At 38.4% G+C, this 23,785-nt stretch overlaps 2 protein-coding genes and 13 non-coding genes across 15 annotated transcripts; all 15 read left to right on the plus strand.

Moving 5' to 3' along the window:
* The first annotated feature begins 1 nt into the window (after nt 1).
* Nucleotides 2-74, plus strand: TRNAR-ACG (transfer RNA arginine (anticodon ACG)). The gene has a single exon. It is a non-coding gene; the product is annotated as a tRNA-Arg (tRNA).
* Nucleotides 75-323: 249 nt separating this feature from the next.
* TRNAR-UCG (transfer RNA arginine (anticodon UCG)) lies at nt 324-396 on the plus strand. Its single transcript has one exon. It is a non-coding gene; the product is annotated as a tRNA-Arg (tRNA).
* Nucleotides 397-973: 577 nt separating this feature from the next.
* TRNAR-ACG (transfer RNA arginine (anticodon ACG)) lies at nt 974-1,046 on the plus strand. The gene has a single exon. It is a non-coding gene; the product is annotated as a tRNA-Arg (tRNA).
* A 413-nt stretch (nt 1,047-1,459) lies between these two features.
* Nucleotides 1,460-1,532, plus strand: TRNAR-ACG (transfer RNA arginine (anticodon ACG)). The gene has a single exon. It is a non-coding gene; the product is annotated as a tRNA-Arg (tRNA).
* A 1,428-nt stretch (nt 1,533-2,960) lies between these two features.
* LOC149611211 (uncharacterized) lies at nt 2,961-3,616 on the plus strand. Its single transcript, XM_089858500.1, has 3 exons — nt 2,961-3,156; nt 3,217-3,333; nt 3,407-3,616. Exons 1-3 carry the CDS (start codon nt 2,994-2,996, stop codon nt 3,448-3,450), a joined length of 324 nt encoding a protein of 107 aa, XP_089714626.1. The 5' UTR covers nt 2,961-2,993; the 3' UTR covers nt 3,451-3,616.
* Nucleotides 3,617-10,660: 7,044 nt separating this feature from the next.
* Nucleotides 10,661-14,834, plus strand: LOC149611212 (uncharacterized). The gene is made up of 3 exons (XM_089858465.1): nt 10,661-12,989; nt 13,100-14,311; nt 14,785-14,834. The coding sequence occupies exons 1-3, from the start codon at nt 10,661-10,663 to the stop codon at nt 14,832-14,834; spliced, it is 3,591 nt and encodes a 1,196-aa protein (XP_089714591.1).
* A 4,620-nt stretch (nt 14,835-19,454) lies between these two features.
* Nucleotides 19,455-19,527, plus strand: TRNAR-UCG (transfer RNA arginine (anticodon UCG)). Its single transcript has one exon. It is a non-coding gene; the product is annotated as a tRNA-Arg (tRNA).
* An 899-nt stretch (nt 19,528-20,426) lies between these two features.
* Nucleotides 20,427-20,499, plus strand: TRNAR-ACG (transfer RNA arginine (anticodon ACG)). The gene has a single exon. It is a non-coding gene; the product is annotated as a tRNA-Arg (tRNA).
* A 413-nt stretch (nt 20,500-20,912) lies between these two features.
* TRNAR-ACG (transfer RNA arginine (anticodon ACG)) lies at nt 20,913-20,985 on the plus strand. The gene has a single exon. It is a non-coding gene; the product is annotated as a tRNA-Arg (tRNA).
* A 1,221-nt stretch (nt 20,986-22,206) lies between these two features.
* On the plus strand, nt 22,207-22,279 carry TRNAR-UCG (transfer RNA arginine (anticodon UCG)). The gene has a single exon. It is a non-coding gene; the product is annotated as a tRNA-Arg (tRNA).
* Nucleotides 22,280-22,370: 91 nt separating this feature from the next.
* TRNAR-ACG (transfer RNA arginine (anticodon ACG)) lies at nt 22,371-22,443 on the plus strand. Its single transcript has one exon. It is a non-coding gene; the product is annotated as a tRNA-Arg (tRNA).
* A 249-nt stretch (nt 22,444-22,692) lies between these two features.
* On the plus strand, nt 22,693-22,765 carry TRNAR-ACG (transfer RNA arginine (anticodon ACG)). The gene has a single exon. It is a non-coding gene; the product is annotated as a tRNA-Arg (tRNA).
* Nucleotides 22,766-23,014: 249 nt separating this feature from the next.
* On the plus strand, nt 23,015-23,087 carry TRNAR-UCG (transfer RNA arginine (anticodon UCG)). Its single transcript has one exon. It is a non-coding gene; the product is annotated as a tRNA-Arg (tRNA).
* Nucleotides 23,088-23,173: 86 nt separating this feature from the next.
* Nucleotides 23,174-23,246, plus strand: TRNAR-UCG (transfer RNA arginine (anticodon UCG)). The gene has a single exon. It is a non-coding gene; the product is annotated as a tRNA-Arg (tRNA).
* A 91-nt stretch (nt 23,247-23,337) lies between these two features.
* On the plus strand, nt 23,338-23,410 carry TRNAR-ACG (transfer RNA arginine (anticodon ACG)). The gene has a single exon. It is a non-coding gene; the product is annotated as a tRNA-Arg (tRNA).
* The last annotated feature ends 375 nt before the right edge of the window (nt 23,411-23,785 follow it).

Below are 23,785 nucleotides of genomic sequence, written 5' to 3' on the forward strand. Positions count from 1 at the left end.
CGGGCTTGTGGCGCAATGGATAACGCGTCTGCCTACGGAGCAGAAGATTCCAGGTTCGAGTCCTGGCAAGATCGGTCTTTACTTTAGTAAAAGATCTTTATGCGTCATAAAAAATGCATAAATACAATTTTTGGAAAAGTTGTTCATACTACGGAGCAAGAGCTTGTAGCGTAATGGACAAAGCCTCTGGCTTCGAAGCAGAAGATTCCAGGTTCGAGTCCTTGCAAGCTCGGAATTAACATTTACAGATGATAATAAGAGTAAAACGGAAGGGAAATTTATAATATTGCAATACTTCAGTAGCATCTAGATAAAAAGCTAACGGGCTTGTGGCGCAATGGATAACGCGTCTGCCTTCGAAGCAGAAGATTCCAGGTTCGAGTCCAGGCAAGCTCGGAATTAACATTTAAAGATGATTATTAGAGTATAACGGAAGAGAAATCTATCAAATTGCAATGCTTCAATAGCTTGTAGATAAACAGCTAACGGGCTTGTGCCGCAATGGATAACGCGTTTGCCTACGGAGCAGAAGATTCCAGGTTCGAGTCCTGGCAAGCTCGGTATTTATTATAGTAAAAGATCTTTATGCGTCATAAAAAATGCATAAATACAATGTTTGGAAAAGCTGTTTATACTACGGAGCAAGAGCTTGTAGCGTAATGGACAAAGCCTCTGGCTTCGAAGCAGAAGATTCCAGGTTCGAGTCCTGGCAAGCTCGGAATTAACATATACAGATGATAATAAGAGTATAACGGAAGGGAAATTTATAATATTGCAAGACTTCAATAGCATCTAGAGAAAAAGCTAACGGGCTTGTAGCGTAATGGACAAAGGCTCTGGGTTCGAAGCAGAAGATTCCAGGTTCGAGTCCAGGCAAGCTCGGAATTAACATTTAAAGATGATTATTAGAGTATAACGGAAGAGAAATCTATAAAATTGCAATGCTTCAATAGCTTCGAGATAAACAGCTAACGGGCTTGTGGCGCAATGGATAACGCGTCTGCCTACGGAGCAGAAGATTCCAGGTTCGAGTCCTGGCAAGCTCGGTCTTTATTATAGTAAAAGATCTTTATGCGTCATAAAAAATGCATAAATACAATGTTTGGAAAAGCTGTTTATACTACGGAGCAAGAGCTTGTAGCGTAATGGACAAAGCCTCTGGCTTCGAAGCAGAAGATTCCAGGTTCGAGTCCTGGCAAGCTCGGAATTAACATATACAGATGATAATAAGAGTATAACGGAAGGGAAATTTATAATATTGCAAGACTTCAATAGCATCTAGAGAAAAAGCTAACGGGCTTGTGGCGTAATGGACAAAGGCTCTGGCTTCGAAGCAGAAGATTCCAGGTTCGAGTCCAGGCAAGCTCGGAATTAACATTTAAAGATGATTATTAGAGTATAACGGAAGAGAAATCTATAAAATTGCAATGCTTCAATAGCTTCGAGATAAACAGCTAACGGGCTTGTGGCGCAATGGATAACGCGTCTGCCTACGGAGCAGAAGATTCCAGGTTCGAGTCCTGGCAAGCTCGGTCTTTATTATAGTAAAAGATCTTTATGCGTCATAAAAAATGCATAAATACAATGTTTGGAAAAGCTGTTTATACTACGGAGCAAGAGCTTGTAGCGTAATGGATAAAGCCTCTGGCTTCGAAGCAGAAGATTCCAGGTTCGAGTCCAGGCTTGCTCGGAATTAACATTTAAAGATGATTATTAGATTATAACGGAAGGGAAATCTATAAAATTGCAATGCTTCAATGGCATCTAGGTAAACAGCTAACGGGCTTGTGGCGCAATGGATAACGCGTCTGCCTACGGAGAAGAAGATTGCAGGTTCGAGTCCTGGCAAGCTCGGTGTTTGTTTTAGTAAAAGATCTTTTATGCGTCATAAAAATGCATAAATACAATGTTTGGAAAGGTTTTTACTTTTGCGCTCTTTAGAGTTCGAAAGTATTGTTCCGACCTTTGTTGGCTGGACGGCTGGTCGGCTGGCTGGATTTGGTGTAACCGCATAATAAGATTCTTCATAAATAAACTTTTTGAATTTCAAATTTCCCGCGAATTTTCGACTCGAAATTCTTCCGTAGTTCACGTTACACCTCATAGGTGGCGTAACGTATTTAATTTCAATTGAAATTATTTTTCTGTCGGCGCCGGGCCTCGAACCTGCCATGTCCCAATCCATACGAGACGTCAGTGAAGACGCCCAAGCGCGCGCGTTACCACGAAGCCACGCTTGCTTGTACTATAGAGCGAGATAAATTATAGTGAAGAGAAGAGAGAGGTACAACGATAAGGACCCCCCCCCCCACCTCCCCGACGCCCGCCACGAGACGAGAGAGAGAGAGCTGTCTGGCTTTAGATATGAAACCCCCCCCACCTCCCCGACGCGCTCTACTGGATGCTGTCGAATATATATATTGTATCGCGCTAGAGGAGGAGAGACAGACAGACTTCGCACGCGCGCCAGACTGCCTTAGGGCTGTGTTCCTTGCAATTTTTTTTTGCAATTTATAATTATTATATATCTTTTTAATCCTAGGCAAGATTAGATTTCTACTTGGGAACATAAACATTACAATTAATATTATCATATTAATCAAAAAAGAAATTAAAGTTCTCCCCGACGGATGGCGCGATAAGCAGAGAGAGTTTTCTAATTTCACCCATGATATCGTTTTTTAAGACTCGTCTGCTTAAAAGTTAGGGAGGTTGATTTACTAAGATGATTGATGATTAGATAGTTTAATCAGGTGTTTAAATGTAACTTAATTCCGGCGATACCATTAATGACAAACGCAATCAACATACTCATGGTTTAATTAAAGTTATTTAAATTGAATTGCTCAAAGATAATTATAAAATTAAATCAACAACTCAACTATAGGCTCAACGATAATTAGGCTAGTTTTTGTCAGTTTTGCTGTTTATTTTATCGTAATTAAACAATGGTTAAATACTGCAGCGTGTATGGGTGTAGAAATAATGCCACAATGAGTGGTGTCCGCTTTCACCAATTTCCACGCGACGTTAAATTGTCGAAACAATGGGATATAGCTTTAAAAATGGGTAAACCACACACCAAGTCCATGGTTGTCTGCTCCCTTCATTTTAAAGAAGATTATTACCGCCCTCAACCGAAATATGAACATTCAGGTATGTTTTAAGCGTATAATATTAATTTAAAACCAATTATAATTAGAGTTATTATTGTAGATAAGTTAAGTTACCCTCCCAGACCCTTGGCTGTTCCTTCCAAAAAACTGCCGTTAAGGAAACATGATCAACAAATATTGAATGCCACCTCCATAATTTCATTAACAGGATTACAAAGTACTGGTCTATTTGATGCGATCATTAAAAATATTAACAGTAAATTCATACCCCTTTTTTATGGACAAATAAGGTAGAGAGGGCCAAGAATGGGGGAAACTACGAGTCTCGAGATAGGGTATTTTTGACACTCATGAAACTAAAACTTGGCATTTCATTCACCGCTCTATCAGCTTTGTTTGGAATAAGTAAAGTTCAGACCTCAAATCATTTTAAATTAACTCTTACGCAGTTCCCAAGCTTGTTAAAACCCGTGAAAAAAAATGCAAATAAATAATGCATTAAAAATAAATAAAAAATTTATTTATTATTTATTAAATAATAAATTTTGAAAAACAATTTTATTTCATAAATTTGTAAGGTTCTATCACATTTTAATGAACTTAAAAATATCACTTCAGCCTTATTTGCACCATTACATTCCGTCCTTTTTATTCCATTTCAAATAATTTGGAATGTAGTAATTAAAATAAGCAAAAAAACTAGGCCTGTGCGAGTCCAGTTTTTTGGGCTTCGAGTCGAGTCTCGAGTCCTAAAAAAAGGTCTTATAGAATCTCGAGTCGAGTCCTTTAACTGGTATCGAGTCCTCGAGTCCTAAATTCAGCTTCAAAACAAAGTCTCAAGTCCAGTATCGAGTCCTAATAAATTATATCAAGTCCCAGTCGAGTCCTAATAAATTATTTCATGTCAAAATCAAGGCTAAATAATTACATATCTTTTATTTTTTACTCTTTGTTTGTTCAAATATCACAGCTTGGATATAAAAAGTAACAATCGTCAATAAAAATGTTCTTGCTGACGTCAAATATTTGTCCAACCATCTGTCTTCTCTAAAATCTAAATCGGTAAAACCCCACTAGATACCGCGCTCTATTTGAAATTCCGAGTCATCGAGTTCAAGCGAAATACATGGATAAAGGATGAGCGTGAGCAAATTTGTTTTCACGCTAGAGGGTAGGCAACTACCTATCTCCGAAGGAAGCTTGTTCGATATATATTTTGTTACAGCTTCGGTTGTCAGCACGGGAAAGCTAGGCCTCTATGTAATGTAGATTTGTGCGTGCTGACAAGAGACGAAAGAAGAATAAATTCTTTATCTATAGTAAATATTTTTGGACTTGATATGGTGTTAAGGTGAAGCCTCATAGATTTCAGGATTTTCAAGCGCCCATAACTCGGGTTCTACGCATCCAAGCTTCATTTAGTTTTGTTTTTCTTAATCTAGAGTGCCATTTCCAGGGCATCATCGAGTTCAAACGGTGATACCTATTTTATTTATTTTTATATTTAATTTTAAACATGGTGCCAGAAGCGAAAACATGCTTCGGGCAAACGCCCGCCATTCGGCAACGGAATTTTTCCGAGGGTCGGGCTCTTTTTTAATATACTTTAAAATGTTCAAACTAGGGCATCATCGTGCAAAATTTTAATCGCGCTAACGGTTAATTTGTTAATGACTCTCAAACATGCGGCCTAAAAGTTTCGATTTAGATTTTCTAATTTTATAAATTTACTCAAACGTCATAGGACGAACCTTCCTAGACCCGAGGAAAAAAGAATTATCACTCTAAGTGAAATAGCCTTCGAGATATAACCGTTGATGTGAACCACTAATTTCGCACTTTTTGAAGCAAAATTTTTAAAATACGCGCAATTTCACTAGCGGTGCCATGCGGCTAAAGAGGGGAACTAATAAAACTTTCAAACTTTTGTTATTAAACGGAGTAAAGATGTCACTCTAAACCTTTTCAAAAATTCTCGGTAGTGAAAGGTTTTGTTGGGCCCATTCGACCCCCCCCCCCTACAACATGAAAGAATGTAACCGCTATCCCTGCTGAGTCTACGACTGACGTATCTGCCCTCTCCTTTCTTAACAATAACCTCTGAAATACACACGACTCTATTATGACTGACCCTAGTTCGAAGCATGTGGATCCAATTTTGAGACAAGCCCTATAGAGTAATTTCTTTCCCATATACGGCAACGTCATAACCCTCTATCTCTTACCTTAGTGATATCCCCCTTCCCTTCCCTTCCGGGGGCAAATAGTATTCTCTAGTACAATGTTGCCCCTAACGTAGGGGATACACAGTTCACTCCCCCTCTCAACCGAAATTACTCTATACCCCACATTTTATGACTTTCATCCAAAACGGCTCTGGGAGAGTCTTAATTGTTCAGATAGGAGCGGACTGAAACATTCCAATCCCAAAACAACTTGACCCGATACGTGGGGTTACGTAGCCAATTGAAGTGTAATTGAGGAAACGTAATTTGACAAAACAAAAGTTATACTTTATTAATTCTTCACTAAGTTTACTTAACTTTACTGACACCAAGGTTTCAATAACAATAAAATAATAGAGACAAAAATACACTATGTATTAAAATAATTTTTCCGATAAGCGGATTTCACGAATCCCGCACTCTTGAGCCGTCTTTCCTTAGTTTTAGGCATAATAATAATAGATATTTTGAAATCTAACGATTCTTCTTTCTAAATTGAGATTTGACAGTGGTTTGGATAGACTAAAGTAAAAAGTCGATGTTTGCAGGGTCTCGTGAAAACAAAAATGAAATGAGCAAGAACTCCGCTTTCAAGGAAGTATGTTTTCGTACTATTCATAAGCTTGCGAGCGCGCAATGTCAAGCATTAAGCTACATTTGTTGGGATTCCAAGTAAATCCTATATTCTTGAAGTTTGCTTTTTCCTTTTATTTCAGTACTATATATGACTGGCTGCAAAAAGTATTTTCAACATTTTCGTACAAGAAAGACCTTTTTCACCCGTTTTAAGATAAACTTAACAATACAGAAGCTCCATCCCTTTTATGGTGCCGAAAGAGGGTTTTCGAGGCATCCTAATTGTCGCGAAAGAACGGCGGGACAATAAAATTAGATTGGACAAGTTGGCTTTTAGCATTGTATAAATCAGTCTTAGAGTGGGTCTATTTTGCCTGAGGAAAGATCTGTTCCCCGTGTGGAGATTGTCTGTTTCTTAGGTTATAATGTGAAGTATAGGGCTTGTCTCAAAATTGGATCCACATGTTATAAGGATGCTTCGAACTAGAGTCAGTCATAGTAGACACGTGTGTATTTCAGAGGTTGTTGTTATGAAAGGAGAGGGCTGATACGTCATTCGTAAACAAAGCAGTGATAGCGGTTACATCGATCCTCCTTGGTTACATTCTTTCATGTTGTAGGGGGGGGGGTCGAATGGGCCCAACAAAACCTTTCACTACCAAGAATTTTTGTAAAGGTTTAGAGTGACATCTTTATTCCGTTTAATAACAAAAGTTTGAAAATTTTAATAGTTCCCCTCTTTAGCCGCATGGCACCGCTAGTGAAATTGCGCGTATTTTAAAAATTTTGCTTCAAAAAGAGCGAAATTAGTGGTTCACATTAACGGTTATATCTCGAAGGCTATTTCACTTAGAGTGATAATTCTTTTTTCCTCGGGTCTAGGAAGGTTCGTCCTATGACGTTTGAGTAAATTTATAAAATTAGAAAATCTAAATCGAAACTTTTAGGCCGCATGTTTGAGAGTCATTAACAAATTAACCGTTAGCGCGATTAAAATTTTGCACGATGATGCCCTAGTTTGAACATTTTAAAGTATATAGGTATCACTGTTTGAACTCGATGATGCCCTGGCAATGGCACTCTAGATTAAGAAAAACAAAACTAAATGAAGCTGCGATGCGTAGAACCCGAGTTATGGGCGCTTGAAAATCCTGAAATCTATGAGGCTTCACCTTAAGCCTCAGTTCGAGTCCAGTATTGTGGGTTTTTGAGGACTCGAAATTATTCTCAAGTCCTAAAATTTTGATTTTCAAGTCTCGATTCGAGTACTCGACTCGAGACTCGATCGAGTACTCGACTCGAGACTCGATCGAGTACTCGCCTTTGATCGAGTACTCGCACAGGCCTAAAAAAAACCTTTTGAAAAACTAATTTGTAATCGTGGTAAAAGATTGTTAATAAATTTTTGGTCTTTTGGCACATCAATAACAAAACAGTCATCTTCCAGTTTAGAATAAATTACATAATGACAACTTTGAAGTCCTAAAAGTGCCAAACTAAGTTGCACTTGCCCATAATACATTTGTTTGGGTTTCAAAGAAAATGTTCCGTCCTTCTTGATTACGTAAGGAGTTTTCTTGAGGACTGTTTCTAAGTTTCCTTTTTCACCAATGACTGGACACTTCATTTCGACCAAATTATCGTTGACTAGACCGTCAGGGGAACACCCCAAGAATGGATAAGAAGGGCTGACTTCGAAACCAATCTTCGTTACTTTTAAATTAGACTTTTTTTTTCAAGCAACAAGAGTTTTTTTTTGTTTATAATTCCATACTGTGTGAATTCATTTCCCTTAAAGTTTGACTGAAGAGCTTTTCGAATTTTTTCAGTAGTATCTTTTGGAAAATATGTGTAATACTTGTAGCAATTTTGACAAGAGAGAGAGCAACAGGTACTAAACAAAATGAAAACAGTATTACCAATTTTTATACTAATGTTATGACCAAGGCTTAAGAGTTTACATAACTAACTTGGTTAATATTAGGGTGATTAGGTTTTCAACACTTACCATTTTTGAAAATATTCTCTTCTGAAAATTGTGGTTCATTCATTGCAAGAAATTTCGAGAACTAATTTTCATTTGGCACTGAAATATCAGTTTAAACATCACATACACATTGCCGCTGATGCTGCTACAGGTCTCAGGCCTGCCATTATGGTTTCCCCTAGATCAAGCTTCGTGTTTTCTCCGCACGGTGGCACTAGTGAAACTTTTCGTTCTAGGCGCGGAATCTGGCAGCCCTGAACTAGGGAAATTTTGGTCCAAAAAGGGAAATTTTAAGGGTTAGAAAGGGAAATTTCATTTGTCCCACCTGGCATCACTGCTTTGAATTTCCTTTACTTTGTTCTCTTGCGAACTCTGTGTTTAACGGCTGTGGAAGATTTCTTCTGCTTTTTGTGAATGCTAATTGAAAACTTATTGTTCGAAATAAGTATTTGTTTTGAATTTTGTTACCATAGTTCTCATTTTTTTTATTAGGCCTATTAATTTACCACTAATTATAGTTTATTTTCAGAATTAATTTCAAGTAAGTATTTATTTCAACGGGTAGTTTTGTTTTCTATCATTGTCATATTTTATTATTTGTTAGGCCTATTTACGCGTAAACCAAGATTGTTTTCAGGATATCGAACAAGTTATGAACTAAGTTAGGACATTTTCAACGGTGCGAAATCAAAATTGACCTTGTGCCGTTTTACTCGGCTGCTATACAAATACGAGAGAGTTCAGAAATGGCATCTAATGTGAAAGAAACAGCAGCGGAAAAGATGAGAAGGCTACGTTTGAATCCAGAATTCAGAGAAAGAGAAAAAAATCAAAGACGAGAGAGATATGCGGCAAAAAAGAAGCTAGAGAGGCAGTTGGTGTTAGAATCTCCTGCTAGTCAGGGCCCTTCTACCAGTGAAAGCTCTTTAACTCTGCAGAACCCATCAACTAGTCAAAGTTCTTCAACTCTGCAGAACCCATCAACTAGTCAAAGTTCTTCAACTCTGCCGGACCCATCGACTAGTTAGAGTTCTTCAACTCAGCAGGACCCATCAACTAGTCAGAGTTCTTCAACTCTGCCGGACCCATAGACTAGTCAGAGTTCTTCAACTCTGCCGGACCCATCGACTAGTCAGAGTTCTTTAACTCAGCAGGACCCATCAACTAGTGTGGGCTTTACTTGTCAGGACCCATCAGCTGGTCAGCATCCTTTAGCTTCAGTTGTGGATCAGAAAACTAATAACATGCAAAATTATCTTTTGAAACGGAGACAAAAGCGAGCAGATTCAAATTATGCTCAATCTGAGTTAGAAACGGATAATCTTTCTAGGAAGAAAAGAAGAGGAAATATGGATTAGGCTAAGGCGGAAATCCAGAGAGATAATTCTACAAGGCAAATTAGGCGTGAAAATTCTGTGTACCGTGAAGCCGAAAACCAGAGAGATATTTTGTCAAGAATTGATCGGCGTCAAGATCCCAACTATAGAGAAGCTGAAATGCAGAGGGACAACGCTACAAGGCAGATTAGAAGACTTGATGAAAATTATGCTGAATTCGAGCTTATGACAGAGTATGCTAGGAGAACCGTTAGGAGACAACACTCACAATATTTCGAAAACGCCTATCTGCAAAATATATCATATGGTCCAGATTATAAATGCGAATGCTGTTCTGGACAATTTTTCCGTACTTCTGTTAAAAAAACAGAGTCGGTGAAATACTTGTCAGTTGAAGGAGTACACGAGAGAGTGCTTCCGTCGCATATTTTGTTGTGTGGTTCTTGCCACAGTTACGTTTCTAGAAGGAAAGTACCGCCACTTTCCAGAGAAAACGGCTATTTTTTTCCTGATTTGCCCATGGAGTTGAAAGATCTTACAGAGCTTGAATGTAGAATGATTTCTCCGCGATTACCGTTTATGCAGATACGAAAACTAGGAGTTGATCAGCAAAGAGGCATTCGCGGTAATGTCGTAAATGTACCAGTTTCAATGGACTCTTCTGTTTCAATTCTGCCCAGAGGCCCCACTGACACTCAAGTTATTCAAGTTAAACTCATGAGGAAGAAGGAATATCAACATCACTATATGTTTGAAACAGTTCGTCCCAGAAAAATACTGGATGCGTTAAAGATTCTAATAACAACTCCTTTGTATTTGAAACATGAAGTTACAGTTCCAGATGAAGTGGCTTTGGAATTCAGCGTATCCAATAGTGTAAATTTCGTATCGAATGAGGAAGATATGCCAACTGAAGTAGAGCACACGCCCCCTGTTGGTACAGATCAACTAAATAATTTCGTATCGAATGAGGAAGATATGCCAACTGAAGTGGAGCACACGCCCCGTGTTGGTACAGATCAACCAAGTAATTCTGCTGTAGAACCTCAGCAAGCACCTGACAGCGACCAGGAATGGGACGAAATTGATGAAGAAACAGCATTGAACAATGGCAACAGTGATACTCTTTTGCTTTCATCTGAAGATCTAATTACGCCCCAAATTGAAAGTATTGCTTATGCTCCTGGAGAAGGGCAGACACCACAATCAATTCTTTATGATGAGGACTCTGAATACCTTTCTTTCCCGAGTATTTACGCTGGCCAAGCTTTGAAGCTACCACCCAAGGCAAAGTACACACAGCAAATAAAATGAGAGTTCAGATACAGCGATAGGCGTTGTGCCTCTAGTATTCCAAAAATATTTTATTCCTATGTTAAATTAGTATCGTCAAAACTACGGAGCGCTACTAATATTTGCATGAGAAAAACCAAGTCCAAAACTGGCCAAGCATACACAGCGGGAGCATTAACAGCGCCTGGAAATTTGGATTCTTTGGTGAAACACGATGATGGTTACAAAGTTTTGGAAAGCGTCAGATCTTCCCCTGGCTATTTACAACAGCGTGAGAAAGATCTTCTGGCTATGGTTCGCCAACTTGGTAATCCTACGTGGTTCCTCACGCTGAGTTCCGCTGAGACGAAATGGGAAGAGCTTTTGGAGTCCTTGTGCGTCATTGCCGGGCACCCTCGAGAAACTGCGAAAGAATATGTAAAAACCTTGGGATTTATGGAGAGAGCTAAGCTTATCAACGAGGACCCTGTCACCTGCAGCCGATATTTTGATTATCGTTTGAGAGAATTTTTCAAGTTTCTGCGAAGCAAGGAGTCACCGATTGGAATCATTGATGATTACTACATTAGAATAGAGTTCCAAATGAGGGGATCACCACACACCCATATTCTACTATGGAATAAAAACGCCCCACAATTGAGAAGCGATAACTCCAATCTAGAAGAGGTTATCATATTCATTGATTCCAACATTACCTGCTCGAAAGGGGATGGAAGTGAAAAATGGAACAACTTGGTCAAGCTGCAAACTCACAAGCATTCCAAAACCTGTCGTAAGAAGAACGATAGTGGACAGTCATCGTGTCGTTTTGGCATACCTTTTCCGCCAATGGGAAGAACCCTTATTTACGACCCTTCTAAGCGTGATGAAAACGAAAACGTTGAAGAGGTTGAAGCCTTAAGCAAATTGGTGCGAAATGCTATCGAGAATTTGAAAGTCGAAACTGCACCGGAAACATTTGAAGAATTTTTGGAAACGCTGAACATAACGGAAGAGCAATATATTGCAGCTATAACTTATCCAATTAGAAGGCTCACTGTCCTTCTGAAAAGGTCGCCGCAGGAAATAAGAATTAATCCATACAACAAGAAGATTTTGGAGTTATGGAACGCTAATATGGATCTTCAATACGTCCTAGACCCGTACGCCTGCCTCATGTATATAGTTTCCTACATCGGCAAAGCCCAAAAGGGGATGTCACAGCTCTTGAGGGAGGCAATCAAGGAAGCGAAAAATAAAGGCAGTGGTATAAAAGAGAGATTAAAAGTTATTGCTAATAAGTTTATTCATTGTGAAGAAATTAGCGCCCAAGAATGCTGTTACATACTACTTTCCATTCCAATTTGCCGGAGCAGTCGTGCTCATATTTTCATAAACACTTCACCCCCTGAAGAAAGGGTACACATTTTGAAAAGACCATCTGAATTGGAATTATTGCCTGATGATAGTACTAACGTTTTTTCTGATGGAATCATCGAGCACTACATTGTGAGGCCCGATGAACTGGAAAATCTCAGTCTAGCTGCTTTCGCCTCATGGTATGAGTTTTCCCGAACCAAACGCAATAGGAGAACCCAAAATTTGAACGAAGATGAAGACCAAGAAATTGAAACGACTAATGTGGAAACGTCTCTTGAGCTGAAAGATTCTTCAGGATACGTCAGGAAAAGGATGCAGGCTAAAGTAATCAGATTCAAAAAGTACAGTATGGTGAAAGATCTCAAAAACTACTGTCGAGTGGAAATTATGTTATTTTTACCTTGGCGTTGTGAGGAAACCGAATTGCTAGAAGCTAACGTAGAAGAAATTTATGAAGCCCATAAGCAGGAAATATCTGAAGCTAGAAGGGAATTTATAAGTGAAGTTGATGACTTGGATCTGGACCAAATGATTCAAGAAGTAAGAGAAAACCAACACTCAAATGACGTTCAAAATATTCAACCTATGATTGAACATCAAAACGAGCGTGATAGAAGTTTCACATTGGATGACCCGGAATTTTTTGTCAACTCTCTTCAAGAAGCCGTTTGTGACGTAACTTCTGATATTCAACAGTCTAGCGCTGCCGACTTCACTCCAACAATTACTCTTGTCAACAATGAAGAATATTACAGCATGCTTCGAAAACTAAATTTAAAGCAGCGAGAAATTTTCTGCTACGTACTAAATCATTTCAAAACATCTCAAGAAGAACCTCTGAGGATTCTGATAACAGGCGGTGCTGGTGTTGGGAAAAGTCTCTTGATTCAAGCCATTTTTGAAGCCGTATCCAGGCATGAAAAGAATAAACCCGGTGCCGATCCATCACGATTATCTGTTCTAAGAACGGCATTCACCGGGAAAGCGGCTTTTAATATTGATGGTGTCACTTTTCACTCTGCCTTTAACTTGCCAACAAATCAATTTTCTGGCAAGATGAATCCTTTGGACAACGACACTTTGAACAGAAAAAGATGTTCACTTTTAGGCCTGAAACTTCTGATAATAGATGAAATATCTATGTGTGGAGCCAAAATCTTCAATTATATTAATGTAAGAGCCCAAAGCATTTTGGTGGTATTTCAGTTGTTCTCGTGGGAGACTTCAACCAGTTACCCCCTGTTGGGGATAATTACACATTTATGCCCTTAAAAGAGAAGAACAACCCCTATGCGGCCCTAATTGGAAGTCCACTGTGGGAGGAATTTAAGTTGTATGAGCTTGATGAAATTATGAGACAGAAAGATGACAAAATATTCGCTATGGCTTTAAATCGAATGTCCATGGGAGAGATGACACCCGCCGACGTTGACTTGTTTAGAAGCCTGGAAACATCTATTTCAAGGCCTCTACCTCTGGAAGCCCTTCATTTGTTTGCAACAAATGATGAAGTAAATGCGTTCAATGAATCAAAGTTATGTTCACGGAATGCTGAAAAGATATGCTCTGTCGCATTTGACTCGGCTACGGGTGACGCTAGCAATGAAATCAAAACAAGAATTCTTGAAGCCGTAAAAACCTTGAAACCCCAAGAAACCAGCGGTTTACCAAGAGAATTAACCCTAATGGTTGGTATCAGGTACATGATCACCAATAATTTGAACACCGCCGATGGTCTAGTAAATGGTGCAACTGGAAGGTTAAGAAAAATACAGTATGGTCAAAATCAAAAAGGTGAACAAGTCCCCGTTCGAGTTTGGATTGAATTTATCGATAACAAGACTGGAAAAAAGACTAGAGCCCAGTCTCAAGGATTAATGATAGCCAATAATATTAATGAATTATGGACGCCTGTTGAGAAGGTTGTCAGAAGTTTCACTAGACGTTCAGGACAAAAAAACATCTACGTTTCAAGAAAGCAGTATCCTCTAGTAATTGTTGAAGCTATTACTGTACACAAGAGCCAAGGAGACACCTATTCCGAAGTAGTTGTTCATCTTAATCAAAAGCGAAAGATGAAAAGGCCTCAGTTATACGTCGCTTGTAGTAGAGCCAAAACTTCAAACGGTTTGTTCATCGTGGGAAAGTTCACGGCGCCTAACCCAGTGGTTAAAAGTAAAGACTCTGTTGCCTTAGAGATGGAGCGACTTCGAAAAGATTGCCCGTTGATGCTACCTATTTTGGATCAAAAAACGTCTATTTATGTGCATAACGTACAGTCATTGTGCCTGGAGGAGCTACACGATATTCTCCAAGCTCCTGGGAAAGAACCCCCCCCCTTATGCGGAGGAATATATTTCGGTAGGGCGGCTCCTTCGGATCCATGTGATCCTTCCGCTTTAAGAACCGATTTACCAGGTACATAAATTAGGGAACTACTATAAAGACTTAATATTCTTTGGTTAAAACTATTCACAATACCAAAGATTACTTGGGAGTAAGGCACAAAGATCTTATCAATCTGGGTAGCATTTGCTTAGACTATTTAAGACGCCGTGTATCTGATTTTACGAGGATTTTTTTCTGTTCTCGCGACTACGGCTAGCCCAGCCGCTGGAGGCTCGGGAATCGGGATACCGCCGATACCTAGCCGAAGCTTAGTGTAGTTTTTGAGTCTACTATTATTCGCAGAGCTATTTTTCTGTTGAAATTAAAAAAATCTTATAATATTTAGTTGAAGGCTTATTAAATGACTCGAAAATTTACGAAACTTGAGCTTTAAAACGTTTAATATAAAATAACGGCTAACGAACGATACCGCACATTTGCCTTTCGAGCTTCCCGGTTATGTCGCCGGCGAGGTCGAGTCGAGGTCCCATTCAAAAAAATAGTAATAGCCGTCGCCGATTGGTCCGGCATTAAAGGACTTTTGATTGGTTAAAAAGTTTTTTGTTCGTCTGTTTAGTTTTTACTTCGGAAATGTCATGAAATCTATGGCCAAAGCTATGGAAAAATGGGACTTACGTACTTTATGTTTGAAGCATAATCAGCTTTTGGAATATTGCGACGAATGGCCAGGGATACTAGATTCTTTAAGAGGGATTCGAAGGGAGACGGAAATTGCGACAGAGTTATCGGCGTGTCATGCGCAGTACAGTCTACCGGACTTGTAGATTTTAGTGTAATTCAAAGCCAAATCAAGAATGATGGCGGGAGGATGCGAAATCTGAGAGAAATAGGCGCGCTGTGGAACGGCTTAGGTCCGGTGGAACGCAAAAAATGGGGGAATACTCGGAATAGGAATTCAATTTGTCCTTGATTGGGAAAAACAAGACGGCATGCGTTATAGATCCCCGTTAAAAAAACCGTCTGCCGCAGTCTCGTCTGAACGTACGTGAAAGGCTCAAGCTGATAATCCCTCTTTAAACATCTAGTATCCCTGGTAAGGCGCGGCGCTGGTAAAACTCCACAGAGTAGATAATCAATTTTCAAAATGTTTTTCGAAGCACAAGTATAAATTAGTTTTATGGGTTAAGTCGCTCTCATAGTTTCCTAATTTGGTGATTTTCCCGAGTTTTGAAAGTGGTCTCGAAATTTTTGTAAGGATTTTTACATTCGCATTGTAATGCGCAAATACGGATAAATTTGTTTTAAAACGGCCTAGATTATCTTTAGAGGAAAACATAGTACATGGATATACTTAATAAATATACTATATAATGTACTATATATAAATTTAGTACTTAATATTCGTTAGGAATTTATATACATCATATGGATGCATCATGCATGATGCGATATATGTATTGGTCCAGGCCGGTTGGGCCGGGCCCCACCAAACATTTACGAAACTCTACGCCTATGCACATCGTATGATGTACATCTACGATGTGGACATTAGAATGACCTGCGCTGTTGGCGGTGGCATTGTAGGAGAATCTCTGTACTGCCCTCTTTGTACTGCCTTTGGTAGTATAAAATTTTTCTTTCATCATTGAAGGGAGAGTCAATGGTAGCTGATGGGAGAGGATTGTGGTGAGGGCCTATAGAACTCTACGCCTATGTTCGAGTCCAGGCAAGCTCGGTCTTTATTTTAGTAAAAGATCTTTATGCGTCATAAAAAATGCATAAATACAATGTTTGGAAAAGCTGTTTATACTACGGAGCAAGAGCTTGTAGCGTAATGGACAAAGCCTCTGGTTTCGAAGCAGAAGATTCCAGGCGAGGGGCTTGCCACTGGGCGAAAAAGTGTACAAGTGATTTCAGATTTCAAGTGATTTCAAATGACTTCAAGCGATTTCAAATGACTTCAAGCGATTTCAAATGACTTCAAGCGATTTCAAATGATTTCAAGCGAGTTCAAAGATTTCAAGCGATTTCAAATGATTTCCAATGATTTCAATCTGATTTCCAATGATTTCAATCTGATTTCCAATGATTTCAATCTGATTTCCAATGATTTCAATCTGATTTCCAATGATTTCAATCTGATTTCCAATGAATTCAATTTCATTTCCACTGAATTCAATTTGATTTCAAATTAATTCAATTTGATTTCCAAAGAATTCATGTGATTTCCAAAGAATTCATGTGATTTCCAAAGAATTCATGTGATTTCCAAAGAATTCATGTGATTTCCAAAGAATTCACATAATTTCATATGAATTCAAACTGATTTCATATGAGTTAATATGAATTCAATCTGATTTCCAAGGATTTCATATGAATTCAGTCTGATTTCCAAGGATTTCATATGAATTCAATCTAAATTTTTATGAAATCACAAGAATTAAAAGGAAATCACAAGAATTACAAGGAAATCACAAGAATTACAAGGAAATCACAAGAATTACAAGGAAATCACAAGAATTACAAGGAAATCACGAGAATTACAAGGAAATCACAAGAATTACAAGGAAATCACAAGAATTACAAGGAAATCACAAGAATTACAAGGAAATCACAAGAATTACAAGGAAATCACAAGAATTACAAGGAAATCACAAGAATTACAAGGAAATCACAAGAATTACAAGGAAATCACAAGAATTACAAGGAAATCACAAGAATTTCAAGGAAATCACAAGAATTACAAGGAAATCACAAGAATTACAAGGAAATCACAAGAATTTCAAGGAAATCACAAGAATTACAAGGAAATCACAATAATTACAAGGAAATCACAATAATTACAAGGAAATCACAAGAATTACAAGGAAATCACAAGAATTACAAGGAAATCACAAGAATTACAAGGAAATCACAAGAATTACAAGGAAATCACAAGAATTACAAGGAAATCACAAGAATTACAAGGAAATCACAAGAATTACAAGGAAATCACAAGAATTACAAGGAAATCACAAGAATTACAAGGAAATCACAAGAATTACAAGGAAATCACAAGAATTACAAGGAAATCACAAGAATTACAAGGAAATCACAAGAATTACAAGGAAATCACAAGAATTACAAGGAAATCACAAGAATTTCAAGGAAATCACAAGAATTTCAAGGAAATCACAAGAATTTCAAGGAAATCACAAGAATTTCAAGGAAATCACAAGAATTACAAGGAAATCACAATAATTACAAGGAAATCACAAGAATTACAAGGAAATCACAAGAATTACAAGGAAATCACAAGAATTACAAGGAAATCACAAGAATTACAAGGAAATCACAAGAATTACAAGGAAATCACAAGAATTACAAGGAAATCACAAGAATTACAAGGAAATCACAAGAATTACAAGGAAATCACAAGAATTACAAGGAAATCACAAGAATTACAAGGAAATCACAAGAATTACAAGTAAATCACTATCTAGCTAGCCTGGTAAATCACGGAAAATCACGAGGGGTCGGACGTTTAGGAAAAAGTGTACGGGATTTCGAAATCCCATTTGATTTCGTCGGATTTCATTTGATTTCGTTTGATTTCGTCGGATTTTGTTTGATTTCAGAATTTGATAAAATCCAATGGATTTCATCGAATTTTGAGATTTTCCCCGTGATTCCGTCGGATTTTGCTATTTTTACCGTGATTTCGACTGATTTTGCGATATTCCCCTTGATTTCGTTGGATTTTGAGGTTTTTCGCGTGATTTCGTTGGATTTTGAGGTTTTTCGCGTGATTTCGTTGGATTTTGAGGTTTTTCGCGTGATTTCGTTGGATTTTGAGGTTTTTCGCGTGATTTCCTGGGATTTTGAGGTTTTTTGCGTGATTTCCTCGGTTTTTGAGATTTTTCCCCGTAATTTCGTCGGATTTTGTGATTTCTTTTGATTTTGGATTTCGTGAATTTTGTAATGGATTTCACGATTTCTTTACTGATTTTGCTTCTGATTTTGTGATTTTTATGTTGATTTCGTGATTTCTTGGTTGATTTTGTGTTTTTTTTTACTGATTTTATGATTTCTTTACCGATTTTGTGATTTCGTTGCTGATTTCGGATTTTTTATTTGATTTCGAAATCAGCATTGATTTCGGATTTCTTAAATTGGATTTCACGGGTAGCGTACGGGATTTCATGAATGACCGACCCCTCGGAAAATCACCACTAGGCCGCGCTAGGCGCGGAACCGAGCGCGGAATTTTCCCACGGCCTGAGTCATGCAAACATCTTAAATATACTTCGGAATAGACCAATTTGAATATTATTGTGTAAAGAGAAACATGGACGTTGGGGTAATATTCGAATTTACCTATAGGATTAATACTAATTCACAATGATTTAACCAATATAGACCAAGATTTCAAGAATTCACAATGATTTCACTAAGAATTCACAATGATTTCACTATGAATTCACTATGATTTCAAGTATTCAATTTGAATTCAAAATAATTTCCAGACTTCATATTAATTTCGAAATGATTTCAAGATTGCGTTTTGATTTCGAAATGATTTCAAGATTGCGTTTTGATTTCGAAATGATTTCAAGACTGCGTTTTGATTTCGAAATGATTTCAAGACGATTTCTAGAATTCATTATGATTTCACTACGATTTCATTTTGATTTCACTACGATTTCATTATGATTTCACTACGATTTCATTATGATTTCACTACGATTTCAATATGATTATACTACGATTTCAATATGATTTCACTACGAATTCAAGAATTCACTTTGATTTCAAAATGATTTCAAGAATTCACTTTGATTTCAAAATGATTTCAAGAATTCACTTTGATTTCAAAATGATTTCAAGATTTTATTTTGATTTCAAAATGATTTCATGTCGAGTGTACACTTGATTTCACAAGTGGCTAGCCCCTCGATTCCAGGTTCGAGTCCTGGCAAGCTCGGTCTTTATTTTAGTAAAAGATCTTTATGCGTCATAAAAAATGCATAAATACAATGTTTGGAAAAGCTGTTTATACTACGGAGCAAGAGCTTGTAGCGTAATGGACAAAGCCTCTGGCTTCGAAGCAGAAGATTCCAGGTTCGAGTCTACGCAAGCTCGGAATTAACATTTAAAGATGATTATTAAAGTATAACGGAAGGGAAATCTATAAAATTGCAATGCTCCAATGGCATCTAGGTAAACAGCTAACGGGCTTGTGGCGCAATGGATAACGCGTCTGCCTTCGAAGCAGAAGATTCCAGGTTCGAGTCCTGGCAAGCTCGGTCTTTATTATAGTAAAAGATCTTTATGCGTCATAAAAAATGCATAAATACAATGTTTGGAAAAGCTGTTTATACTACGAAGCAAGAGCTTGTAGCGTAATGGACAAAGCCTCTGGCTTCGAAGCAGAAGATTCCAGGTTCGAGTCCTGGCAAGCTCGGAATTAACATATACAGATGATAATAAGAGTATAACGGAAGGGAAATTTATAATATTGCAATACTTCAATAGCATCTAGAGAAAAAGCTAACGGGCTTGTGGCGTAATGGACAAAGGCTCTGGCTTCGAAGCAGAAGATTCCAGGTTCGAGACCAGGCAAGCTCGGAATTAACATTTAAAGATGATTATTTGAGTATAACGGAAGAGAAATCTATAAAATTGCAATGCTTCAATAGCTTCTAGATAAACAGCTAACGGGCTTGTGGCGCAATGGATAACGCGTCTGCCTACGGAGAAGAAGATTGCAGGTTCGAGTCCAGGCAAGCTCGGTCTTTATTTTAGTAAAAGATCTTTATGCGTCATAAAAAATGCATAAATACAATGTTTGGAAAAGCTGTTTATACTACGAAGCAAGAGCTTGTAGCGTAATGGACAAAGCCTCTGGCTTCGAAGCAGAAGATTCCAGGTTCGAGTCCTGGCAAGCTCGGAATTAACATATACAGATGATAATAAGAGTATAACGGAAGGGAAATTTATAATATTGCAATACTTCAATAGCATCTAGAGAAAAAGCTAACGGGCTTGTGGCGTAATGGACAAAGCCTCTGGCTTCGAAGCAGAAGATTCCAGGTTCGAGTCCAGGCAAGCTCGGAATTAACATTTAAAGATGATTATTAGAGTATAACGGAAGAGAAATCTATAAAATTGCAATGCTTCAATAGCTTCTAGATAAACAGCTAACGGGCTTGTGGCGCAATGGATAACGCGTCTGCCTACGGAGCAGAAGATTCCAGGTTCGAGTCCTGGCAAGCTCGGTCTTTATTATAGTAAAAGATCTTTATGCGTCATATAAAATGCATAAATACAATGTTTGGAAAAGCTGTTTATACTACTGAGCAAGAGCTTGTAGCGTAATGGACAAAGCCTCTGGCTTCGAAGCAGAAGATTCCAGGTTCGAGTCCTGGCAAGCTCGGAATTAACATATACAGATGATAATAAGAGTATAACGGAAGGGAAATTTATAATATTGCTATACTTCAATAGCATCTAGAGAAAAAGCTAACGGGCTTGTGGCGTAATGGACAAAGGCTCTGGCTTCGAAGCAGAAGATTCCAGGTTCGAGTCCAGGCAAGCTCGGAATTAACATTTAAAGATGATTATTAGAGTATAACGGAAGAGAAATCTATAAAATTGCAATGCTTCAATAGCTTCTAGATAAACAGCTAACGGGCTTGTGGCGAAATGGATAACGCGTCTGCCTACGGAGCAGAAGATTCCAGCTTCGAGTCCTGGCAAGCTCGGTCTTTATTATAGTAAAAGATCTTTATGCGTCATAAAAAATGCATAAATACAATGTATGGAAAAGCTGTTTATACTACGGAGCAAGAGCTTGTAGCGTAATGGACAAAGCCTCTGGCTTCGAAGCAGAAGATTCCAGGTTCGAGTCCTTGCAAGCTCGGAATTAACATATACAGATGATAATAAGAGTATAACGGAAGGGAAATTTATAATATTGCAATACTTCAATAGCATCTAGAGAAAAAGCTAACGGGCTTGTGGCGTAATGGACAAAGGCTCTGGCTTCGAAGCAGAAGATTCCAGGCTCGAGTCCAGGCAAGCTCGGAATTAACATTTAAAGATGATTATTAGAGTATAATGGAAGAGAAAGCTATAAAATTGCAATGCTTCAATAGCTTCTAGATAAACAGCTAACGGGCTTGTGGCGCAATGGATAACGCGTCTGCCTACGGAGAAGAAGATTGCAGGTTCGAGACCAGGCAAGCCCGGTCTTTATTTTAGTAAACGATCTTTATGCGTCATAAAAAATGCATAAATACAATGTTTGGAAAAGCTGTTTATACTACGGAGCAAGAGCTTGTAGCGTAATGGACAAAGCCTCTGGCTTCGAAGCAGAAGATTCCAGGTTCGAGTCCTTGCAAGCTCGGAATTAACATATACAGATGATAATAAGAGTATAACGGAAGGGAAATTTATAATATTGCAATACTTCAATAGCATCTAGAGAAAAAGCTAACGGGCTTGTGGCGTAATGGACAAAGGCTCTGGCTTCGAAGCAGAAGATTCCAGGCTCGAGTCCAGGCAAGCTCGGAATTAACATTTAAAGATGATTATTAGAGTATAATGGAAGAGAAAGCTATAAAATTGCCATGCTTCAATAGCATCTAGGTAAACACCTAACGGGCTTGTGGCGCAATGGATAACGCGTCTGCCTACGGAGAAGAAGATTGCAGGTTCGAGACCAGGCAAGCCCGGTCTTTATTTTAGTAAACGATCTTTATGCGTCATAAAAAATGCATAAATACAATGTTTGGAAAAGCTGTTTATACTACGGAGCAAGAGCTTGTAGCGTAATGGATAAAGCCTCTGGCTTCGAAGCAGAACATTCCAGGTTCGAGTCCAGGCAAGCTCGGAATAAACATTTAAAGATGATTATTAGATTATAACGGAAGGGAAATCTATAAAATTGCAATGCTTCAATGGAATCTAGGTAAACAGCTAACGGGCTTGTGGCGCAATGGATAACGCGTCTGCCTTCGAAGCAGAAGATTCCAGGTTCGAGTCCTGGCAAGCTCGGAATTATCATTTAAAGATGATTATTGGAGTGTAACGGAAGGGAAATCTGTAAAATTGCCATGCTTCAATAGCATCTAGATAAACACCTAACGGGCTTGTGGCGCAATGGATAACGCGTTTGCCTACGGAGCAGAAGATTCCAGGTTCGAGTCCTGGCAAGATCGGTCTTTATTTTAGTAAAAGATCTTTATGCGTCATAAAAAATGCATAAATACAATTTTTGGAAAAGTTGTTTATACTACGGAGCAAGAGCTTGTAGCGTAATGGACAAAGCCTCTGGCTTCGAAGCAGAAGATTCCAGGTTCGATTCCTTGCAAGCTCGGAATTAACATTTACAGATGATTATTAGAGTATAACGGAAGAGAAATCTATAAAATTACAATGCTTCAATAGCTTCTAGATAAACAGCTAACGGGCTTGTGACGCAATGGATAACGCGTCTGCCTACGGAGCAGAAGATTCCAGGTTCGAGTCCTGGCAAGCTCGGTCTTTATTATAGTAAAAGATCTTTATGCGTCATAAAAAATGCATAAATACAATGTTTGGAAAAGCTGTTTATACTACGGAGCAAGAGCTTGTAGCGTAATGGATAAAGCCTCTGGCTTCGAAGCAGAAGATTCCAGGTTCGAGTCCAGGCAAGCTCGGAATTAACATTTAAAGATGATTATTAGATTATAACGGAAGGGAAATCTATAAAATTGCAATGCTTCAATGGCATCTAGGTAAACAGCTAACGGGCTTGTGGCGCAATGGATAACGCGTCTGCCTTCGAAGCAGAAGATTCCAGGTTCGAGTCCTGGCAAGCTCGGTGTTTGTTTTAATAAAAGATCTTTTATGCGTCATAAAAAATGCATAAATACAATGTTTGGAAAAGTTTTTTATATTAGAAGGCAAGGGTTTGTAGCGTAATGGATAACGCGTCTGCCTTCGAAGCAGAAGATTCCAGGTTCGAGTCCTGGCAAGCTCGGAATTAACATTTAAAGATGATTATTAGAGTATAACGGAAGAGAAATCTATAAAATTGCAATGCTTCAATAGATTCTAGATAAACAGCTAACGGGCTTGTGGCGCAATGGGTAACGCGTCTGCCTACGGAGCAGAAGATTCCAGGTTCGAGTCCTGGCAAGCTCGGTCTTTATTATAGTAAAAGATCTTTATGCGTCATAAAAAATGCATAAATACAATGTTTGGAAAAGCTGTTTATACTACGGAGCAAGAGCTTGTAGCGTAATGGATAAAGCCTCTGGCTTCGAAGCAGAAGATTCCAGGTTCGAGTCCAGGCAAGCTCGGAATTAACATTTAAAGATGATTATTAGATTATAAGGGAAGGGAAATCTATAAAATTGCAATGCTTCAATGGCATCTAGGTAAACAGCTAACGGGCTTGTGGCGCAATGGATAACGCGTCTGCCTACGGAGAAGAAGATTGCAGGTTCGAGTCCTGGCGTGCTCGGTGTTTGTTTTAGTAAAAGATCTTTTATGCGTCATAAAAATGCATAAATACAA

This window comes from Phalangium opilio, unplaced genomic scaffold, assembly GCF_054372755.1.
Source record: "Phalangium opilio isolate 3A_F unplaced genomic scaffold, DU_Popi_V2 ptg000246l_1, whole genome shotgun sequence".
Lineage (NCBI taxonomy): Eukaryota > Metazoa > Arthropoda > Arachnida > Opiliones > Phalangiidae > Phalangium > Phalangium opilio.